Source organism: Drosophila subpulchrella, unplaced genomic scaffold, assembly GCF_014743375.2.
Source record: "Drosophila subpulchrella strain 33 F10 #4 breed RU33 unplaced genomic scaffold, RU_Dsub_v1.1 Primary Assembly Seq354, whole genome shotgun sequence".
In the NCBI taxonomy this organism is placed as follows: domain Eukaryota; kingdom Metazoa; phylum Arthropoda; class Insecta; order Diptera; family Drosophilidae; genus Drosophila; species Drosophila subpulchrella.
The window spans coordinates 3,943,257-3,965,739 of record NW_023665577.1 but is presented as its reverse complement, the minus strand read 5'-3'; the positions used below and the strand labels follow the sequence as shown (position 1 = coordinate 3,965,739).

The following is a 22,483-nucleotide window of genomic DNA, read 5'->3' as shown; positions in this document are numbered from 1 at the left end:
TCGTTTTTGTTGTTCTTTGATAATTTTGCTCTGCCTTTGCTACTCATCTCTTTGTTTATAGAAATTTCTTCTTCTTTGGCTGCCTTGGCTTCTTTTCGCCGTCTTTACTTCTTTGTTTTTCTTTCTACAACACGGCGGTGGCAGTGGGCATGAAGTGGCATTTTTTCTTGTGCCGCTGACCAACTTTCCTTTTCATTAACGCTTTTTTCGGGGTCTATACTTCCTGAACGCATCAGTTCTCGGAGCATTATATGCATTGTGTGCTCCCTACTTGAACGTGTCTGCAGAGCAAATCATTTCCAATTTCATAACCAAGATTTATGCCTCTTTAATGGCTCAGCTGGAACGACGGAGTGTGTATTGCACACAATTTTCCAGGCACGCGCCTACGTAGGCGAAGATACCATGATGAAGACGATGGTCATGATGATGACGATGGTGATGGTGTGGTGGTGGTGGCCTCGACGACCCTTGGCCCCATAAAAATGCAACTTGATCTCGCACAGCAACAGAGTCACCGCAGACGGCAGCGGTTTATTGACTCGAACCTTGTGGCGGTTAACGGTTTAACATTCGATTCGGAGAATGTCTTAAATGCCATCAAAATCTAATGGAGATAAGTGGTGTGCTGAAATGAATTTCATCGGTTTCTCTCCGGCAAATAATTTGGCAAAACACAAATAGCCAATATTTTTATAAATCGACTTCATTACGAATGATTAATAGAGTAAATATTTCAAAAAAATTTTTTTAATTGCTGTCTAGTTTCTATAATTTTATGTTTCCCCGAAAACTAGTTCGACTATATATTTCTTAGTTAAAGAGGTCTTGCGACACCATAAGATATATTTTCAAAATTTATTGCACTTCTTGTTTCCCGTCTTTTTAGATTTTGTAACTAAGTTCAGCTGCTACCTGCTCTTAGGGCATTTAATCTTCGTGGAACTGCTGACTTTTCGGATTGCAGCATTCCGTTGTGGGGCTCATCATCTATTTTCCATATGTTTGGCAACAGCTGACCTTTGTTTGGCTGGCATTCCTATAAAAACATAAATATTTTGATGTTTTGCCTGTGGTTTTCCACACGAGATAAATAGTTTGGAACGTGATGTGAAAATTTATGCATGGCCCTATTGAAAGAGTCGTATATAAGAGAGGGGCCGCCAAAGTGTTTTTCTCGACTCGATAGATTTGCTCACCCAAAATGGGTACCCCCCTCTTCATCGGCAGCCAAAAATCGTTGCTTGGGGCCTTGACTTAGTTTGCGGAGCGTGCTAAACTCATTTTTGTGGGCCACGGAATGGATAATTTCCCTCTTCATCGGCAGTGTATACACTCTCTTCGCCAAGATATCCAAGTTTAATGTTTACTATTTTTTACAAAAATATTTAACTTTGCAACTCATTAGGTTTTATGGGAACTTTCACAACTGACTGTGAAGATAACACGTATTCATTTCATAGCTCCAAACGAGATAATTTGACAAAGACCTGCCCCTAATTGGACAACTGTCGTTGGGGGCGTGTTCGAATCCGATCCTTAGGTAATCGTGGGGCAGGCTGCTATTATATCGAAGTCAAAGCCAAGTTAAAGCCACAACCCAACGTTTTCCGCTGCAACCAGCTCTTCGTTTGTCATGGCGCCTAATGAAGTGTAGCACTTTTTCCCCGGCCGCTTCATTTGGCCAAAAGCTTTCGTTGTCGTCGATTGGCGGCGGTTAGCCGCAATTGACCCTAATTATGGCCTGCTGCCGGCTTTAACTTCGACTGGCTGTTTGGACAGATTTCGCAAAGAAGTAGGAAAGACACACACAAAATACCAAATACCAAAGACCAAATAGCAAACAGCAAATCTCAATTCGCATAACTTCCCCGTTTGTTTGCCGAGTGCAAAAATGTGCTTGGTAATTTGTGTTTTATTTTGACTTTGGCCAGCGGAAAAGTGAGAGCTATGTGCCTGCCACTATCATTATCATTATGTCGAAATTTGGTGTAATTATTTTGTTATAGTTTTAATTGTGAGCTGGCTCTTTTCTGTTATCTGTCATGATCGCTTTTTGGCCACTGGCATGATCCTTTACGGGCCAAATTTGTGCTGGCTGATTTAATTTTTATTGTCGCCCGACAGCTATTTCTCTGTATCTTATCTCCGAATATATATGGTTCCGTGATAAGGAATGGCAAATCAAAAAATTCCAACCTGTTGCCGTTGTTCGCCGGTATTATTAAAGCAGCAAAATATTTGGTTATATCATTTCCAAACTTATCTATAGAGTGGAACCATCCGAGTGGTTCGCGGTGGGTGGTGGTGGTGGTGCTGTTGTGTTTCCGATTGTGGAACCCTTGAGCGACCTCCCTCGTGGGTTCCATGTCCTCCTTCAACCCACTCGAAGCGACTTAGTTTTCAAGCTCGAGGCCAAGGTTCCGGCGGTGATCGTGTTTATCTCAATTATTTGCTGATGTACTGAACTCATTTGCACCCCAAGCCCCCGGCGAGACAACGAAAACAAACGACGACAAAAGTCAGCGAAATGATAACCAAATTGCTGCTAAATTACATTGTTTGCCTGGAACAAAAAAAGCAAAAGTCTGTTGGTTTTGTGAAAATGTTTTATCGCACTTGAAAAGTCGCCGTTATCAAGTGCAACAAAACCTGTACAAACGTATATTTAGTAGTATGTGGCTATCACCGCAAAAGTCCGGCTGATAAGCAAAACTCCGCCAATGAAGTCGACTTTGACCCTGAATATTTATTAGCAAATTCTGGCAGGGTTGATTAATTCATTCTTTTTAGTTTACGATGCTTTTTCGCTATTTGCTAATTTAAAATATCCACAGAAACTGGAATCATAAATAAAACAGTTCGGGTTTTAAATAGAGCACCGATTTCTTGGTACTCTTATCTGATGAAAAGTTTGATAGTTTTTCTTAAAAAACCTCTTGTCATCATTTTCGGATTGAGAATCTTGTCTTAATCTTTGCTAATTTTGAATTCAGTGTATTAAACGTTTTCGTTTTATTAATTGCTTTGTCTTGATTTCTCTGCCCCCTTATACTTTGTAAATATCTCGAGTTCCTGTTTTCCAGAATTTATTGCTGGCACTTGGTTATTACTTTCAGCGGCGCGTGACAACAGAAAATAAGGCGAATTCTTTGAAGTATCTTAATTTGCACCCCATAAAAAAGAATAAACACAGAAATGTTGATCACGCGCCCCGCTTTGTTGGTTTTTCGAACAAATATATACCTAAATATATAGACGAATTTATTTACATTTCATAAGAGTGACGAGATTGATTGAATTATATTAACTTGTATTTTTTGCTTTTCCATTTTTCAGACTTCCAACTGCGAGCGCTTCCAGTGCAGCTTCCACAACTGCAACGTGCCAAGAATATCGAAGAAGAACAATCCAATACATTCCAAGTACCGAGAATATACATTAAAGCAACCAAGTACACAAATTTCTATTACGAAACAAGCAACAGTGATCGATGATAGTTAGTTCTCACAATTTTTTTACTGTTTCAAAATTTTGAAAGTTGTCAAGCTCGGACCTATGGGTCCGATAAATGTTTTGTGCTCCGTTCCATAATCAAACACTCAAAAAATAGCATCCGTAGAACAAATCGTGCCCGTCTCTCACTAACCGTCGCGTTAACCCGCCAATCTTTGTGTTATCATAGACGCTACCATGTTGTAGTCAAGAGCTCCAGCATCGGCTCCACCATAACTACACAGATCCAACTCGAACCACAGAGAGAGATCGCATCCCATCCCATCCCATCCCATCCACAAGCAGGCAGGGCAAGGTCGTCAACCAACGCCAGTAACAAACCAACTTTACACACACATCCGGATACGACAGCATCATACGTCGTAGCTGATAAACATGAGCCTGAATCAGCACAGTGGGCCCGGTCCGCCGTCGGAGGTCTGCGGACTATCGGTGGACCAGGTGGACTCCTCGATGACCGCCGCCGCCTCGCCCTTTGTCTGGCCCAGCACAGCGGGTATGTGCAGCACCACCACCGCAACATCAGCAGCAGTTTTCAAGGGAACATCAAATGGGGACGCCATCGCAGAAGCTCCCGTGAAACATCAACCGCTCCACAACGGCGGATGGATCGGGAACGGTCTGCCGCCGGCGCCGGTGACGCGGACCATTTCATCGGATCGCCTGGTCACCGGCAGCTCGTGTAGGGCGCTGCGCACCGCCGTCTCAGCATTATATTCCGTGGATGACTTCGTCAAGGAGAAAATTGGATCGGGATTTTTCTCGGAGGTTTACAAGGTGAGTGTCACTTCGAAAAATGGAAGAATAGTCACTAATTGTCAAGACAATGAATCAATAAGATGCAGTAATAGGGGTTTTATAATTGATATGTTTCATCCTTTAAGAAGAGGCAGCGTTTTTCTCGGGGGTGTCACTTCGCCGAGATTAACTTAAAGTTAGCAGTTGCTTAAAAGAATATTTGATTATAAGGGGCCATAAATCAATGAATCAATAAAAAACAGATATAGAGGCTTAACAATGGATTTAAAACTTTATATCACCAAATACGGCGCTTAAGATCGTAAGAACTCCTAGATGTAAGATAACGTTCTCATCAGTGAAAAGGAAGATACGACATATTTAGGCGTATGAAAAAAAACGTGATCAAATCATATTGATAACTTTTCTCCCTGAAATTACGTACGATCCATCCAGATATACATATATCGCCCTGTCACGTCGAGCTATTGAAATTTCTCGAGTGGCATTCGGTGAGCTCGTCAAAAGACAGCTGTTGTTCCCACAATTGAGCATCATAATTTGATGGCACTTTCGTTTTCGCAACAGTAACACCCGCCAACGGTAACAAAGCCTAACAAATACGATTATTTACACAATTTTAATTAAACTTTAAAATTTTTGTAATTACTCAATAGGTATTGTGGCGCTAGCTCGTTCGCTCGCTCGGCTCATCATTCATTATCATCCTCATGCCGCCGCATGATCCCCCTCCCGCTCTCTCTGGGCTAAAATGAAACAAAATTGCAAAACAATGGCCCAGACCAGACCCCACACCAGAGTTGATTTAAAAATCCAAACCCATTGCCACTGCAGCTTAGCTGGGAGCTGTAAAATTCCGAGGCGGACAGCTCATGAAAAACGCATTCGAGCTGCAGTGAAACCGTGTGTAAAAATTAATAGCGTTTAGTTTCAGCTTCGGCCCAACACTTAAGAGTGTAATCCGCTTTGTGTGGGGTGCTTTTTCGGGCACTTCGCTTACGGCTCGGAACGGTTGTTGGCCCCAAAGATTAATAAGTTGCAACAGATGTGGTGCATGTGATGAGGTATATGATGTATGCGATGCATACGAAGGCCCTGCCAACCGGCACAGAGTCTTTGACATTATGGCTTTCCAATTACGTAGGAATTAGTGATGGTCAGATGATTATGCAATCAACGGTGACATTGGGACGCGAAGTACACGGCCATCTAGATGGATAAGTGCACAAATCAAAGGGAAATGGAAATGGAAATAGATATAAAAATGAAAACTGAAATCAATGTGACACCCAGCAGCTTTTCTGAATGAATTGACAACTCTTTCTTCAGTTGTATTGAACTTTCTCATCTATTTTTTAGATGAATGAAAACGGTTTCACTTTCATTTTCGTTTTTAAGTGATATTTACACATTTCTTTGCTCGTATGTTTATTATGTTTCACGGGCATTATTCGGTTATTTGTTGCCATTATTTTCCCCAGCTTTCCCATCAACCATAGCCAGTAACAAAGGCCTGACGGTCGCTACCCTTACTTGCAATTATATTTCAGTTGTCTAATGAAAGTGCACAATGTGCTGCGGTTAAATGGAAATCTCTGCCATTCATTGGAGCCACACAACGACAACGGCCACAAGGATCCTTGGATCCCTTCTATCTATTCATGTGCGCATATTCTAATGCCGCCAATTGCATGCGAGTTGCGCGTATCTCATGGATACTTGTGGCGGTGAATGACCGACCTCTGTGGGTCTGTTTTTCTACCTTTCCGGGGAGAGACTACCTGCTGATTTGCATAACTGCTCGCCATTCCCAGTTCGCAGTTCTCGGTTCTCAGTTCTCAGTTCCCTATTCACTATTCACTTTCTTCACCCCTCGTTGAGGAATAAATTGCTGCCGTGCATCCCGAAGATAAACTCCAGACCAACCAACCAACCAACAACGGCCTGTTTATTTGCGTGTGAAGTGCGTTCGATTCTATTCCATTCGGATCCATTCGATTCGATTGCATTTCCGCATTGTAATGCGCCAGCTGCCACACAATTAATGGCTGCAGCAGAACTTCACTTCACTCCTTCTGCTTCTATCGATAAAAAACTGCTGAAAAATAATTGAAGCCAGCCCCCGATCATTCGGTTACAGTTAATTGAATTGCCAATAAATTCAAATCAATATCTGCCTAATGACACCATCAATTTGTGGGTTCAACGGCGTCAAGTGCACGCATGGATTTTCATTTCTCGACGGCCGCCACGCTTTTGGCCCCAATTTCCCCACAAAGATATTTCGAAATGAAGAATCTCTTCGAGATTTATTTTTGGCCCTGGATCGGCGGGGCTGCTGCCGCTGCTCATTTCAATTGCGTGTCAAGGCAGCGGCGAGAAAGATATCAAATGTTCCCACTTTGATTAAAGCTCTTTCACAATTTCCCATCTATTTCCATCTGCTTGTTGCGTGCAACGGATGCCAACTGTAAATGGATGCGGTTCAGCTGCAAGATATATAAGTTGGCAGATTTTAACCTCACACAGATGGGGTTAATCAGCCGGGAAAGTGCGCAAGTGGAGAAATTAATAATCTCTGCATATTCCCGATTTTAATCAGACGGGAACCGTTTCAATTTGGTCACGGCTCAAGTGCTGAAAATGTGAATCAAAATCACAACATAATTCACTTAAGTCATGTCGTATAAGGAAATCGCCAAGCCAACACACAATTTGTTCGGACATAAATCAGGAAAAACTTGGTTTTTCGTTTAACTTTTGTTTCTCTTTTTTAGTTTTTCAGTTAGTTTTGTCTTATTTTCCATTTTTTGTAAGTAAGTGTTGTTGGTAAGTGGGCCAAAAGCAACGGTGAATGCATAACGCTATGGCTATAGTGCGAATGCTAGTGTAGACGGCACTCAAGCAGAATGGAAGTAGAGTAGAGTAAATTTGAGTTGAGTAGAGTGCTTAGTATTTATTTGATAACTACAGTAGACACAATGCGGCAGGCACCTGCTGCCCCTACATACATATGAGCAAATTACAAGCTGTCAGCGAAGACAAAGGGGATCGGATCGCCGAGCGAGCTGCAATTTGTTCGTGGCACTCTTTGGCATTAGATTTATTATGTAAAATGATATGTATTTTGAGCCAGGAGACCTCAAAACCATCCTCTCGAAAGTGCAAGACAATTGTTTGGTGGGTGGGTTTCTTGCCAAGGTGGTTTTTTGCAGCCAGTGAAAGTTCTAAATTGCAATTGGAGAACTGAGAAATTGGGTTAGGCGATGGCAATTAGATTAGGGCCAGGCGAAATCGTACTCCCCAGAGTTGGTCTTTGCATGAGTTTTGCTTTTTTTTTTTTTAGTTTTTTAGTTTTCTTTAAAAGTGTTCCACCAAGCGGTCTTTGGCAAAGTGAATGTATCTCAGATGGCGGGCATCCTGTTGAGGCGACTAGAGAGTCTCTTGACCAGCTACAGTTTTGTGACCAAAAAGCAACATCAGACAATCCAATCCAATCCGCGGCCAATTGACATTGCACCGCTGGCAATCGTTGCGAATTGATGAAAGTAAACATTTAAGTAGAACTAAATAAGTTGATAGTGGCATTCGATAGACGGATGGCTTGCAGTTTGCAGTCTTGCAGTTGCCTCAATTTCTTTTTCTTTTGCTCTTTCTTGGCCATCTTTTTCAGCTTTCAGTGCCGGGCTTTGTATCTTTTTGCATTGCAACCGTGTTGATGTTCACGCGAAATTGATTGCCATAAATTATGCAAAGTTTTGCATTCTCGTTGCAGCTTTTGCAGCCTGTGTGCCTCTCGGTGAATTGGTGCGCGGCGGCATTTAGAAACTGCAACAGCAACATCAGCAACTGCTGCAACTGCAACATCTGCATTGGTCCGGGAGTGGTTGGTTCGTTGGATGGTTTGTTTCTTCCGCTGGCCACTCGCTTTTCCCTCCATTTCCCCTCATGCTGCACACATTTTCCATCTTCGATTTGGTCTTACCATTTCGCCAAACAATTTTTCAAATGATTTTGATCTTTTGTTGTTGCTGCTGCCTGTCCGCTGGTTGTTTGTTACTTTTTGCCGGCCAGGCCAACATTCGGTTACAGTTACTTTTGATGTGCATGCAAATGTTTACACAAAAACGAACATTTCCAACAGATATTCCCTCTATTTCTCATCGAGGAACCCTGATGCGCCCCAATTAATTTCTCTACGATTTTAATGGATCCTCCCTTGCGCTTGATTAATAAAAAACTACGACTAAGTCTTAGCCTCAGGCCTATAAAATTGGGAAATTGAAATTCAATTTACATAACAAGAGGCATTGTCTTTGGGCCGCAAAAAAAGTAAAAGTGCTTAACGCACTAATCAGGCAAGCCGAAAAAAACAGCGATTTCAATAACAAAAGCCTTGGAAAGAAAACCAAATGGTTTTTGCACTCTTTAAATACAAAATTGCAAACAAAACAAGTTATGCAATGGGCCAGAAATATACAGCTAAATATTTACCGTAAACACTTAACAATGGGCAACGAAAATATTTAATTTCCTTTTAAGCATCTCGGCAAATCGCTATGCAGCTAATTAAGTTATAATACTTAACGATCCGCAAATCTCACTGCTCACTCACTCACTTTTTGGGATCGCCCACGTAGAAAACTCGAGTGTTTTTCGCTTATTTTGGTAATGGCGCCGAGAACGAGTTTCGCACTGGCTACCGCCGATTTGCCCAATTTGAATGTGATACATAATAAAAGCATGTTAATGCGTTAATTGATTGGAGTCGAGCTCGTAAATATTATTTTGAAATATGCAAATATTTGCGCTTTGTCTTTAGCCTCGTGGGCAGCGAAGCAATTCATTCATTAATAGATTTATTGATGCGAAATAGAATGCTCTTGGTCTTTGCAGTAGTATTTCGCAAAAGAATTTCACAATGCAATCTACATATAAGCGGAAAAATCAATTATTGCTTATAGTGCCAAAGCAAAAGGGACAGGTAATTAATTAGATCAGCTGTCCCATTAATTGCGATACGGCCACCCAAAATTTGTCAAAAAAATATCTTCAAACATTAACCAAATGTGTTTATAATTAATCCAATTGAAGGTTCATTAGTTGTGCAAACATTAAATATTTTCGAATTTTGTTATTGTGTGCTTTGATTTCCACCGCAGCTGTGTGTTGTACATTTATATCTTTATAAAACAGCTCCGGCGGGTGGGAAAATTCATGCAAATCCCGGGTTTATCCACCCCAAGGGCTTGCTGTGAATAATCGAATTCAATTAGCTCACTCTTGTATAATTTATAAATATTTTCAATCCTTCAGCGTGTGTCGGATGCGTCATGCACATTAAATTTTCATGCATTAGGAAAAAGATTTGTTGCTGTTTTTTTGAATTTTTTATTTTGTAGTTTGCAGTTTTGCCGTTTTCTTGTTGTCTTGTGAGCCATTTTCACGCTTGGCCATAAACAATTTGAAATTATAAATGCAAATATATACGTGTGCTGTTCGGGGGCTTCGTAAAGTGCATGATAAATAATAAAGTAAGAGTAAATGCCAGCTGGGCAGAGCCAAGCCAAGTCAGCGAGCAAAGCAAGTCAACCAAAGTCCACGAAATCGGCGCCAAAGAAAGCAAAAAAGATGGCCATCATAAATTCTAATAAGACGCGCCGCCACCACAGGTATTTGTATGTGCGATGGGAGGAAAGCAGATCCCCACTTTGCCATATGTCATCCGCCCGGGGAAATAATGTCCGGGCCCTATTGCGTCTAACGAGCTGCTGCATTTTTGAGGAGCCTAGTCGGCGAAAAGTACTGTATGCCGGTCATGATTTTCATATTACAGCCCATAAAATGCGACATTTGTGTCTGAAGTCTGGCCGGGTGTTTCAGTCGAGTGGGTAAACTAGTTTAGTTCTTAAAAATATTTATGGCCGTGGTTTTTTGGAACATAATTGCTAAAATGTCTTTAATATAACATCTTTTACTAAAGACTGTAAGAGGAGTAAAAAAATTTTAAAAATACATCCAAGGCCCAAACGGCCAGACCAAGGGCAGCTAATTGTTTACATATTGTTATATAGGGGCCTAGTTCCGTAATATCACCGGATATACAAGGGTCCCCCATTGGTCCCAAACATAACAAACAAAATAATTTTAAATTTTGTTTTTAAATGTTGTTTCAACAATTTTTAAAGCACAAACTTTAATAATTTTTAATCATTTAAGAAATTTCTAAGCAATTTACTTCTTTGGCAAGGTAACTGTCTAAAATTTTTAAATTTGTAAAATAATTTTTAATGATAGTTTGAATAGGATAGTGATATAAAGAAAATGTGTATTTTTCCTTGTCATATACCTTATTTTTCCATAGTGAGAACGTAGTGGCCCTAAGTTGGTTCTAAGAACTGAAGCCCACAACTCCATTTAGATCCAGTTAGATACTGCGACGGGGATGCCGCCAATCAGCAAGTAGAAATGTATAAAAAAACGCTAGGAATGCATCGGTGGTGTTTGTATCTGTGTGTGCAAAGGGAGGTTTGCCTGTATGTGGGTTAAGCCGAAGTTGCCGTCGAGCAGCCCACAGACTCTGGATCCCTGGATCCCAATCTGGCTCCTACTCTGACTCCAGGTCTGGGGCTCGAGTGACTCCCATAACCGAGAGCGAGGTGCAGCAACGTGCAATTACGCGCACAACTTGCGTGCAGAAATATTTTTGGATTCATTCACCTCTGCAGAGGCTAAAGATACCAAGAAGAAGATATTTTTATATCCAGCAAGGGGAGTAGAGATGGGAATGGAAAGGGAGTGGGGATGGGTCCAGGCCCCTTGGGACGTCCTTGCACTTTGTTTGCCTCTTAACTGTGGCATAGATGGCATTCCATCGGGCCATCATCCGGCGATGATGATGTTTTCGTTTCAGATACAGATGCTGATGATCATGATGATGATCGCCCACGTCTTGCCGCGGATTGCGACTGGCTATTTTTATTGATCGGGACGCCAGGCCCCCGCCAAACGTCGCGTGCCCCAATGTTTTTTGCCTCTTCTCTCAGTTGAATGTGTGCCAAATATTTCACGTTGATTTTTTTTTTGAGTCAAAAATGTAATAAATGCCCGTGCTACTTGCACGGTGGACAGATCCTCCGAGAACTTTCGGGTAATACGTTTTGTTTATGAGGTGTGGGTTTGTTTCGTTTGCTCAACTTTAGCGGCGATTCGTCTCGTCTTTTTATTTTATTTCTGCCATTTCATTTCACGCCGCTTGACGTTGCCTTAATTTGTGGGGACTCGCTTTGTTTAGCACCGCGATCTTTAACATATATTTCCTATTTTGCAAGATCTTTTGACGGCGATGACTCAGTCCATGTATATTCTGGGCATTTCTTTTGGGGCCCGCATTTTTGTTTCGCCCATAAAGCACCGAAAATAAAACCTTTTTTTTTTGAAGGGTTTCATTGCTGTGACCTTGCGATCCGTTTACGTAGTTTCTTCTGTTTTACCCAGGGTTTTGCCTTTCTCACAAACATGTGTTCAACAAACTGTTTGTCTTGTCACATTTGCGCAATAATTACAGACGGTTGGAATTGAAATGTTTGCGCAGGGCCAACAAAACTCCCACATAATTCACATGGCGTGCGACGAGATGGCCTGGCCAACAAAAACAAGCAAATGGCATTCGAAAATAGCAACAAATGCGGGCACAAACAAAACCGCTGATGTCTTGAAAAAATAAATTTAAACAAAACAAAAACGGCGAGCTCATCGATGATCTGGCTTCTCAGGAATGAAATCGAAGTAGTAAAAGCAGCAACGACGTTGAGTTCTCATGATTTATGGGCGCCCATGGATCAGCTCTTATTTCTTCGTCCGCCGCTAGCCGCAATTCATTAGCCAAATGGCCATATAAATCTGCCCATGACTAGCCAATACTAAAGCTAGGGCCGAAGGAAAAGCTTAAGCTCAGGGCCCGAAGGAGTGCACTGCAGTTTGGTGGCTGGCTGGCTGCCTGGATGGCTCTCCGTGTTGTCGTCTTTTGGCCAAAACTACTTAAATTAACTTTTGCAATTCGCGTGTCAATGATGACAGGCAACGCAAGAAGCAGCCAGAGAGGAGGAGGGACTCGGTATCTGGGATACATAGATAGACGAGTAAGACTAACCAACCGACTATCCGACCTGGCTGACTTTGGCCAGCTCTTGCAAGAGCTGCGCCCTATCCAACTGTCCAATCGAGCGTGTCCAGTCCTCGAGGTTCTGGGCAATATTAGCACGACATGATAAATATTTCAATGCCAAGAGCGAAGCTATTAAACCAGGAACCCCGACCAGAGCGAGCCAAACCGATCTGAGCCGAGCTGAATGGCGTGCCCTATTCGAATCCCTCGGCCAGGTCTGCAAATGACTTAGTTCGTCGCTGGCTTTTACACTGAGGAAATACATTTTTAAATTAGAGTAATTTCTATTTAAAGAATGCTCCTCTTAAGTTATAATTAACTTTCTATTTTACAATCTCATTTTGAAGAGAGAAATATCATCGTTTAGGGCTTTTCAAAATACATCCTCATCATCAATATTGACTTTAAGAATAGTCTAGAGCAATCATTGATACCTTGGAAATTCTATGATCTCCTGAGGATTTTTTCCAGTACAAGCTAGTGAGACTCTATTTATTGTATTTTACCCTCTGAAAGGGCCCCGCCTCCTTTTCCTGGCCAAGCCCTCGCAACATTTTTCGCAACTGACCAACACTCACAGGTCTGTGACTTCAATACCCGAAGAGTTTGTTGTGCTATGTGCTTTTTATTTATTTTTTGCTGGTTGTGCCTTTTCATGGGCTTTGCATAGACGTCTGGCCCGGGCGGGGTCTAATTAAAAAGTGAAACTGTAATTTAAAACGCTGCCGGCAAAAAAGCAAACGCCAGGACTTTGGTAATACGAACTTTAAGGGGTTGCTGGCCGTCGATAAAGGTTTTATGGTTGGTGAGTTTAGGTGCCCCCGAAATGCAGTCTATGAGGTGCATTAATTAAGGCAACTTTCGCTGGAAAATTAATTAACTTTCCCGGCGCCCTACAGACCCAATGCACTGAGACGACTACGTCGACGGGTCTTGGCCCCGAAGGGAGAGCCAAAGTGAAAATGCAGTCGAGTTCCCTTTTTTTGGGGGCTAGCTTTTCCCTCCGCAGAGCAGATCTTCTATCGCGGTTCGCTGGAAAACTGCATTTGCAACAGCTGCAACATGGTCATGGTCAGGGCACCAGCAGCGAGTTCCAATTTTGATTTTTATTTATTTGCAATGAGATAAAACAAAAAAATAAAAATCGTTCGTTAAAGCCAAATGTTTGGCCGAATCCGAGATGCCGGAGTGTGAGATACAATGAGCAATTCAAATATAATCATCATAAATCACGATTTAGTTTCGCTTTTTGTTTTGTTTTGCTACGTGGGTGCCAGGCGTCGACGACCTACGAATGGTATTGTCTTCAAAAGTTGGTCAACGAATATATATATCCAATATATAGCCATCGAAGGCATAGGCGTTCCCACACTGGCCCAACGTTCAAGTTCACAACAAAGTATTCGGTGGCAAACGCTACAATGTTGCAAGTTGCATGTTGCAAGTTGCCAGCCTGACTTTGCCAGAGCACCGCGAAATTGTAATTAACTTAATCTCCACCTTTCCAGAGGCCCTGAAGATGCTGCATTCGTTATGGCCTGTGCTCCTTGGCTTTGTCAGTCCGATTCCGATGTGTCAGTCAGTCTGGGGGCCTTATTTATCGGCTATGCAAATAAAAAGCATTGTAGGGAGGGTATATTTAAGCAGTACATATCCATAAATTGCGCTTTATATATAGATTGTGGCTTACTTTATTGTTCTCACTCCACATTCCCCATCCCCCATCGTAAACAGCAAAACAGGCACAAATTTACTTATCTTTTCTGGGTGTAAACAAACCATTAAGCCAAAAGGAAAACTTTGCGCAAGGTGGGTTAATATCGGAATAATTTCAATTAGCACTCGTAATATCGCAAACAGCTATTTGGCCACGTGAGCGTTAAGTCATCTAATTGCCACTACGAGTGGGAGTGGGAAGTTAAGGCAGTCAATTAACGACATTTTCGGTCTTAAACATCTGGAAGTGCAAACAATGAAAATCCATGAATTGCAAGCACAATGCTGCAAAAAAAAAAAACGAGAATCGAATTACAAAAGCCCAGTAAAATGCCCTAGACCGCATCCCAGGATAAAGGGGCTTTATGCTGGAAGACCCTCCACCCCCTGCCCAATATACACACAATGGCATACCCCCTTCCCATGGGGAATTACAAACGATCTTGGCTGCTGACCGTGTCATTGAACTCGTGGGGCGCCTTTGTAACCAGGCATCGCTCAAAAAGAAAGCACTCTCCCCCAATGATTTCCAGTGAAAAACGCAACCACAACAGAACCCAGCCGAACCGATCGAGGGGAAAACTATATGCGCATTTGTTTGAAAAACTATCCCTGACAGTTGAAGTTGAAAAAATGCCCAAAAGATATCCAAAAAATGAGACGAAGTCGAGATAATATCGGACGTTTTCCGAATTCGGAGCCAAAGTCAAAGGCAGTCGACAATCGATCGACTGTCCCCCGATCGTAATTAATTATGGTTTATCCAGGGGCCAACGAGCCAAAGCTATCCATCAACTAAATGTAAATAAAATCGCCGGCATTTCTACAAATCACTTGAACTAAATATACCCTTCGAAGCGGTCAAGCGTGGCATGGAGAAGTCGGAGACATATTTTCGAATTTTTTTTTTGTTTGCTATTGAACTAGCCGATCGGGTCTGGCTGTTTGTTTCATGGTCAGTTTGGTTTCGGCCCGCGGCATAAAACAAACAAATCGGGGATTGAATGGGAAAAATATCAAAGGAGACTTTGGCGTCTCAAATTGGCGTGACAATTGTCCATTTGGTTAAATATCGAAGCGTTTCTATTTGTGCTGCAAATTTGTTGAGGCAAATTGATTGACCCAACTCTCCAAACGGGTGAAACTCAGGCAAGGTTTCGGAAAATCACCAAATGTATCTATATCTATGGATCTAGGAGGTATCCCATATCAAGTTGGAGCATCAGGGCAGGCACTTTAATAGAACTAAACACTCAACGCAGCTGTCATAACTCAATTGTCTGAGTGTCAGACAATTTTGAAATTGAAAATTTCCTTCTTCGAAGTGCTGCTCCCCTTCAGACCCATCCATATAGATATGTTCCTCAACCCTTTCTCCCTTTTCTCGCAATCACCAAATAAATATTTTTAGTGACTCAAGTGCGTACTTTTCGGGGCTCTCTTTTTCCGATTGTCTGGCCATAGATAAATATATATTTATTGCCGGTATGTGGAACTGCGTCATCCCACCAGCAGCGATTCATGAGCGGGATATGGCGCAAATTGAATGAAACAAAACGAAACAACGGGTATAAGTATGCAAATAAACTATTCGACAATAGTAAAATGACAGCTGTAATGCGCACACCCCCATTATAGATAGATAGTATCTTTCTTCATCATAAAAGAACATCTCTTATGTCCCCCTTTAAACAGAAATAATGAGACATAAAGAAAATTCGTACAGCAACAATGTGTGTTTATAACATTCTGGCTGCTCATTCCCACGCATCCGTTGCCGTTTTCGAGTATATCATAAATATTATCGAAGTCTTCTAATATATTCCATTCCTTTGTTCAATTCCTCAATTGAGAGTCATCAAAGACCCTACGGACCGCCTTAACTAACCGATATGAGTACGAGTTCGAGTTTCCCGTTCCCGTTCTCGGACTTGGACCGAGGCAGAAGCAGAGCTCTAATTAAATTTAAATTTCCGCCAAATGGCCTGATAGTCACAATAGGGGTCAGGGCAGCAAATGCATTTAACAGGCTGCCACCCAAGCACTGCCCCTTGGCGATGCGAGGCGATGGATGCCCCATGTTGCTGGTGCTGATGTTGCAGCAGTTGCAGTTGCAGTTGCAGTTCGTGTTTTGTCTTTGTCTTGGGTGATGCCTCTCTTTGATATCACTTACTAACCCACACTGTGGAAAAAAGAGACTAGAAGTACAGGGAAATTGGTCAAATATAAGTTCAAAGATCCAAACTGAGGTTAGTCCGAATTGGAGATCTCTAAAAAAAATATTCCAAGCATCCCAAAATGAAGTAAACTAAATGGCATTTTTTAAGGATTTCATGATAAAATAACATTAGATTTTCTTATGGCAAATATTTTATGTAATTTGTGAGTATCTTAATACTGTTAATGATGTTTAAATTAGTAAGATTCAAGAAGTATCTATTGATATTTATATGTTGTGGGCACAAAATCTTTGTAAAATGTTAGATCTAATAAAGTTTTATTTTTTCCTGTGTACGATCTTTCCATTGGATCCCGCATGTATCTGTATCTAGTCTCTGGCAGGCTCTTTTAATTAGCAGCAGCAGAGAACACTGGACGCGGGCACTTCTATGGCCGCCTCCAGTGGCAAGGAAACCCTAAATCGAAGCAGTGGTGAATGGCAAGACATGGAACCCCGAGTTTCCAAACCCAACCCTTCCCCCCTTGAGATAAGCCGCTGTTGCGCACATTTGGGCAGGCAAAGAAAATGGAAATGGAAATGAAAATGGCACAACCAAGTCGCATTGTATGCAGCTGCTGCAGCAGGAACATCACCAGTTCTCCCATCCAGCGGAAGCAGAATCGGAATCAGAAGCACAACGAGCTATCGTTTGGCACTGCCACAGCAGATAAACAATGACAAGTTGCACTCGACGCTTTTGCGCAGATGCAGCCAGGGAATGGAAATGGGAATGGGAATGGGAATCGGAATGGGAATGGTACAAAGAGCCACTTCCTCCAAACACTGGCTGGTGCATAATCAAATCCCAGTCAAACAAACAGAATCACAACCAAAAACCTGTGCGCTCACCCAGGGGAGTCAGGCCAGTCAGCCCGCAGGCTCAGGATCACATCAAATGCCATCACCGCACAGAGTTGTGTTCCCCAACCAGGTCCACGATTAATGAAGGGCGCAGGCAGCAACAAGTTGTGGGGTGGGATCTTGTATACTGAGAAAAATGCATTTATCACTGAGATAACTATGTGAAATTCAATCGAATTATGACCTAATCAATAATTGGTGTATACGACACCTTTGAGTTAGGATCCTAGAATTGTTTGACTTGTATAACAATTTATAAAATACCTTAGGGAGCGTTATATCGTTCGGATGTTAAATTAAAGGTGGTCTTGAAACCTAGAAAATGTTTGAAAATTTGTTGCTTATCACCTAACACATTCCTAAAAATGATTTTGAACCGTATTTAAACATTTAATATACAATCGTAACACTACCTGAACATGAATTGTTAAATGTGACACCTTTGGATTTAAATCTATGAATATATTAACGATTTATTTTAAGCCTTAAACCTTACTTCACCTTTTTCCCAGTGCAGACATAGACCCGGACCGAGCTGACCGCAGAAGCTGGGCTGTCTGGGTGGGTTTCTGTGTGGTTCTCGGTTGTTGGTCCCCATCAGTGTCAACTGCAGTGGCAAATATGGTGACAAACGACACTAAAGATTGCACAGCCTGTTGTCTAATGGGGAATACTACACAATTTATCGATTTAACGCTGCCAGGCACTTTTCAGTGTGTGTTTGTTCGAAATTGATTAGAAAATATACGCCATTAACCAAAGGGAGAGCGGATCGCAGGTTAATCTTGGCTAGGGACCAGGCACCCAGCCAGCTAGCCAGCTCATAACTTCCGCATTTCGAGAACTATATAGGCATTGCTCTGGGGAGGATGGCCAATCAAAAAACCATTTCCAGTTGATAGTTGAAACGTGACCGGCTGCTCACTCGCTTTGGAGGAGGAGGAGGATAGGGAGGAGGGTGGGGCCGCCCAAAAACGAACCGCTGCCAACACGATATCCTACCAAATAGGCAACAAGCAAACGGGCTGGCTAAAGCCAGTTGGTAATATCTGCTTTTAGCAGATACTCGAATTGAATTGAATGGAGTCGCATGGAATTGACTGTTGAGCGTTTAAACGTTTGTTTGACTGCTCAACTGGTTGATCCATCCGACGTTGGGGTTCAATGCACCCTGCTATCTCTGCAATGGCAATGGCTTTTCAGCGAACTCTGGCGAATACCGAAATCATTGAGGATTGAGGATGCTGGCAATAGTTTAGCTATATTTTTCTGAGATCCCAGCTATCTGCCTCAGTTTGCCGAACGCCGATTGGCGGAGCGTTTAAGCTTTGCATTCAATACGTGTAAATTGTGTGCCTTCTCGCGTTCATTCATAAAAATTCTGACACAAGGCCTTGAGCATATTGCCCCACGACGATTATTGCCCTGCCTCCATCCGCTGTAAAACTGATTCATCGCCAGCGATGCATCACAGTGGGTCGGTTGGATAGATAATACCATTGCAACCGTCTTTGATTATGCAAATATTTTTTACTCATTGGAAATAAAAGTTAACCTACTTCGTTTTGATACGTAAATTCGCTAAAACAAAAATCTTATTATGGTTATAACATTATATGTATGTTGTTTGATGATTACTAGATGATTGCTAAATTGTTATAGAAAAAGCATACAAAAATAAAATTAAGGGATACCGCAATCTAGTCAACGTTATTTAGATTCGCATTTCGATTCGGGGTGATTCACAAAGGGAGAAAATACTAGAAATACCATTTCTCAATATCAAGATGAAATATCAAGAATCATTGGTTACATGAGCGGTAAATTTACCAGTGCACCTACTTTACAGCATAATACATTTATTCTGCCCTAGAATTTATGAGTTTTGACCACTGTGCGCCGCGGGCAGCGCATGTCAACTGTGTTGTCACTGCTGTTGTTGCTGTAGCTGTTGGGCTGTCGTTGCGATATGCATTTCATAGTTTGCATTGATTCATTTCGGAGCTTCGGGCAGACGCCGGCGATCCAAACACATTAGTAATATATGACCGCATTATTATTACTATATTCGCTGTCGCCTTTTTTTGTTGAGACTCGGGGGCTGCACCCAAAAGTAGCGCTCATTTAAATTTGTCACGGCGCCAGCAACCACGAAATGTTATTATTTTTTGGTTGCATTTCTAAGCCCTGGCTCAAATGCAGGCTTGCTTTTTTTGTTTAGCTGTGAGGCAAGAAAAACGCATCTGACGGCTTGACAGCTGCTCCCAGCAAATGCCCCAAAAAAGAGGTACAAAATTAAATAAATTTAAAGAGAAGCAGATACGAGATACTCAGATACTTGGCGACGGCGTCATCGCTTTGCCTTCATTCAAATTCGTACACGTACGGATATGGGTGTTGTGCAACTTTATTATTATTATTTTATTTCTGTTTTTTCGAACGCATTGGGAAAACACGGCAGAAAAACCAAAAAGACCGAAAATAATGAGCAACATTTTTTGTGGCAGGGTGCGGCGTCTGTGAGTATTTTAACGAGTTGCCAAATGGGCCTGGGAAAAAAGACCTCTATTTGTTCTAATTGATTGCGAGTTTGCTTTTAGTTAGTCTTTGTCCATTTGTTTGCATTCCATCTGGGCGTACATGTGTACATATTTAGAGTGCCTGTAACTGAATGAAGGATATCCAAATGAAATTACCCACTGGAAAAGGCCCGGCTTCCTCCTCTGCTGTTTGTTGTCACCAACTTTCAATTAACGAAATGACAAGCAAATGCATTCCAACTTGTTCCATAAATCCAGGCTGTGGTGCTGCAGCCTGAGGTTCAATAACCTCGCCTTTGGCGAGGGTGAAGCATTGTTGACACACGACTGGTTGCCTCGCTGATTTAGCCTTGAAATAGTTGACATGTCGCAGGCTTTTCCCCTCCATCCAGACACCCAACTATCCATTCATATCCCTCCACTGGAATGGAGTAATAAAAACAGAAGATCGCGTTGTAAAAGTTGAACGACGGGCGAACACGACAAGATGCTATGCAGATGTTTCTGCCGCTGCTGTATTGTCATTGTTGAAGTTTTCTGTAAGTTTTCTGATTTATCTTGCACTTATTTTCAAAATGTATTTGCCACAATTTGCCAAAAGAGCAGAAATATTTTTACACATTTTTTTTTCGCCTCTAACAATAGTGTGGAAAATGAAACAAAGCAATTATAATGCAGACTTTCTTTTTGAAGTCGACTTACACGCGACACAAGGCACAGGCATCTGCGTAGGTTTTTCCAATACAAAGTAATTTATTGCCCTCGTGTTTATGAATTAAACTCTCTACTGGAAGTGAGGGATTTTTGCAAACATTTTCTCACATTTGAAACATGAAATTGTAATGAAACTGAAGCGTGGCTTTTCCTCCGGGCCCCCCTTGGCCAATTTCCAGTGTGCAGCCAACTGCTGTGGGCCATGTCTTTGTTTATTTGCTTTAGCAAAATACGATCATTCATTTTTGAGTGTTTATAACTGCATTTCACTTTTGTGTACCGCACTCGATGCGCAAACGATGCGTAATTAAATTGTTTATTGTGTGTTTTTATGTTTCTTTCTTCTCCTCCGCTTTCTTTATATGGAGCGTTAGCAGTTGATGTTTATTTTTTTTTAACCGATTGTGTATGAAGTGCACAATAATTTATGCGCACATTTTAATTATCAAAAGTAGATTGTTAGGTTCATTGCCACCGCTCTAGCACTAAATTAATAAATGCTTTTTTCTCTCTGCTTTCAGGTGAGCTTTTGGTTCCTTATTGTCAAATCCTTGGATTTAATTGCACGACAATTTTACGAGGCAGGTAACTGAAACCAGGTAAATCGCACGACTCGGTTGGGCTGTGCGTGAGAAATTTCCTATAAATATTTGCGACAATTAAAAAGCTATTTCAGCCCGGCCCCACAGCCCATGGCTCACTCACCTCCTAAACAAGCCGCTGATTGATAGACTTGAGCTTGAAACGCCACCAATCGATCCAGTCCAACTGGTTTCTGCACTCAGAACAAAAGACTTATAGATCGATCCAATGGGAGATATCAAATTTCAACAGAGTTTCGCTTTTAGGTCGCATAGTTTGCATAGTTTTGAACTAGTTTGTCTATTTTGGGATAAATTCTTCTTAAATATTTTAAGAATGTATTAATAATGTAATATTTTGTATTGTTGAATTTGCGATCGTCACGACATTTTACCACATTAAGAGGTGTTTTTGTTTGATTTTAAAATACCTCTTGTTATCTTTGATAACACATTTTTATCAGTTTATATATTTGCTATCTTGGAAGACGATATATGCATACATATAATGAATATTTGCCATGATCTTTCGACTTAACTCAACAACAGGTTCCTACGCATTAAAGAAAACATGGGAAATTTAAGGAAAAACAGTAGTTTTTTTGCCGTGTATCAAAATCCGGCTTCGATTAGAACTAGTTGGGTGCTGGCGATGGCGATGACGTTGGGCGACACGTGTAGCCGCCGTCCAGTCCGGCCCACTTGACATGAGTTGCACAAACTCCGACTGGACAAAGAGTAGGGGAGTGACGAGGGCAGGGGGGTTGGGTCTTCCATCATACGGACCGGCTACTGTGCCGGGGCAGCATGTGGCACTTCATCAAGGGCAGACGGCAAGCCGAGACGTCGCCACGATCTCAATGGAGGAGAGCTGGAGAGTTTGGAGTGCTGGCTCCGTTTGGCCTGGCTGGAAATTCTTCGGTGTCTCGCTGGGAGAACAAACGCTGCCGCCTTTCCTCGGCCGCGGCATGCCACATTTAAAATGTAAACGCCAATTGATTATTAACGCGCCAAACCAATTACATTTCGTACCCGATCGCACTTAACAAGCCGACAAAGTTAGGTTCGTAGTGGGTATGGAAATTGCGTGGAGCTCGAATGCAGCTCTTTGTGCCAAAAGATCTCTCTAGAGATTGGTGGGCTCTCTAGCCGAAATACCCTTGAACCAAAGAGTACATTAAGTGTTTCATACTCTACCAGCTGGAAAGAAAACTTCACATAGGCCAATTTCAAATAGTTAGTCTTCATATCAGAATGAAATATGTATATTTTATATGATCTTTTGAATGTCTAATATCTATTTACAGTCGCAGTTTCAGAACTCAATATTTTTTGAAAGATGTTTAATATAAAGGTTCTGTTTAAAAGATTATCACTGTCAAAACTCAATAGTTTTAACTTTCTTCTT

At 41.8% G+C, this 22,483-nt stretch overlaps 1 protein-coding gene across 3 annotated transcripts in view; it reads left to right on the top strand.

The window, feature by feature from the left end:
• Positions 1-22,483, top strand: part of LOC119559861 — a 49,601-nt gene that overhangs the window by 2,620 nt on the left and 24,498 nt on the right. For all 3 annotated transcript variants that reach the window (XM_037872968.1, XM_037872967.1, XM_037872969.1), the window contains exon 2: positions 3,340-4,293. In XM_037872968.1, the coding sequence (XP_037728896.1) occupies positions 3,892-4,293 (402 nt within the window). In that variant the 5' untranslated portion in view covers positions 3,340-3,891. The remainder of the gene's footprint in view (positions 1-3,339; positions 4,294-22,483) is intronic.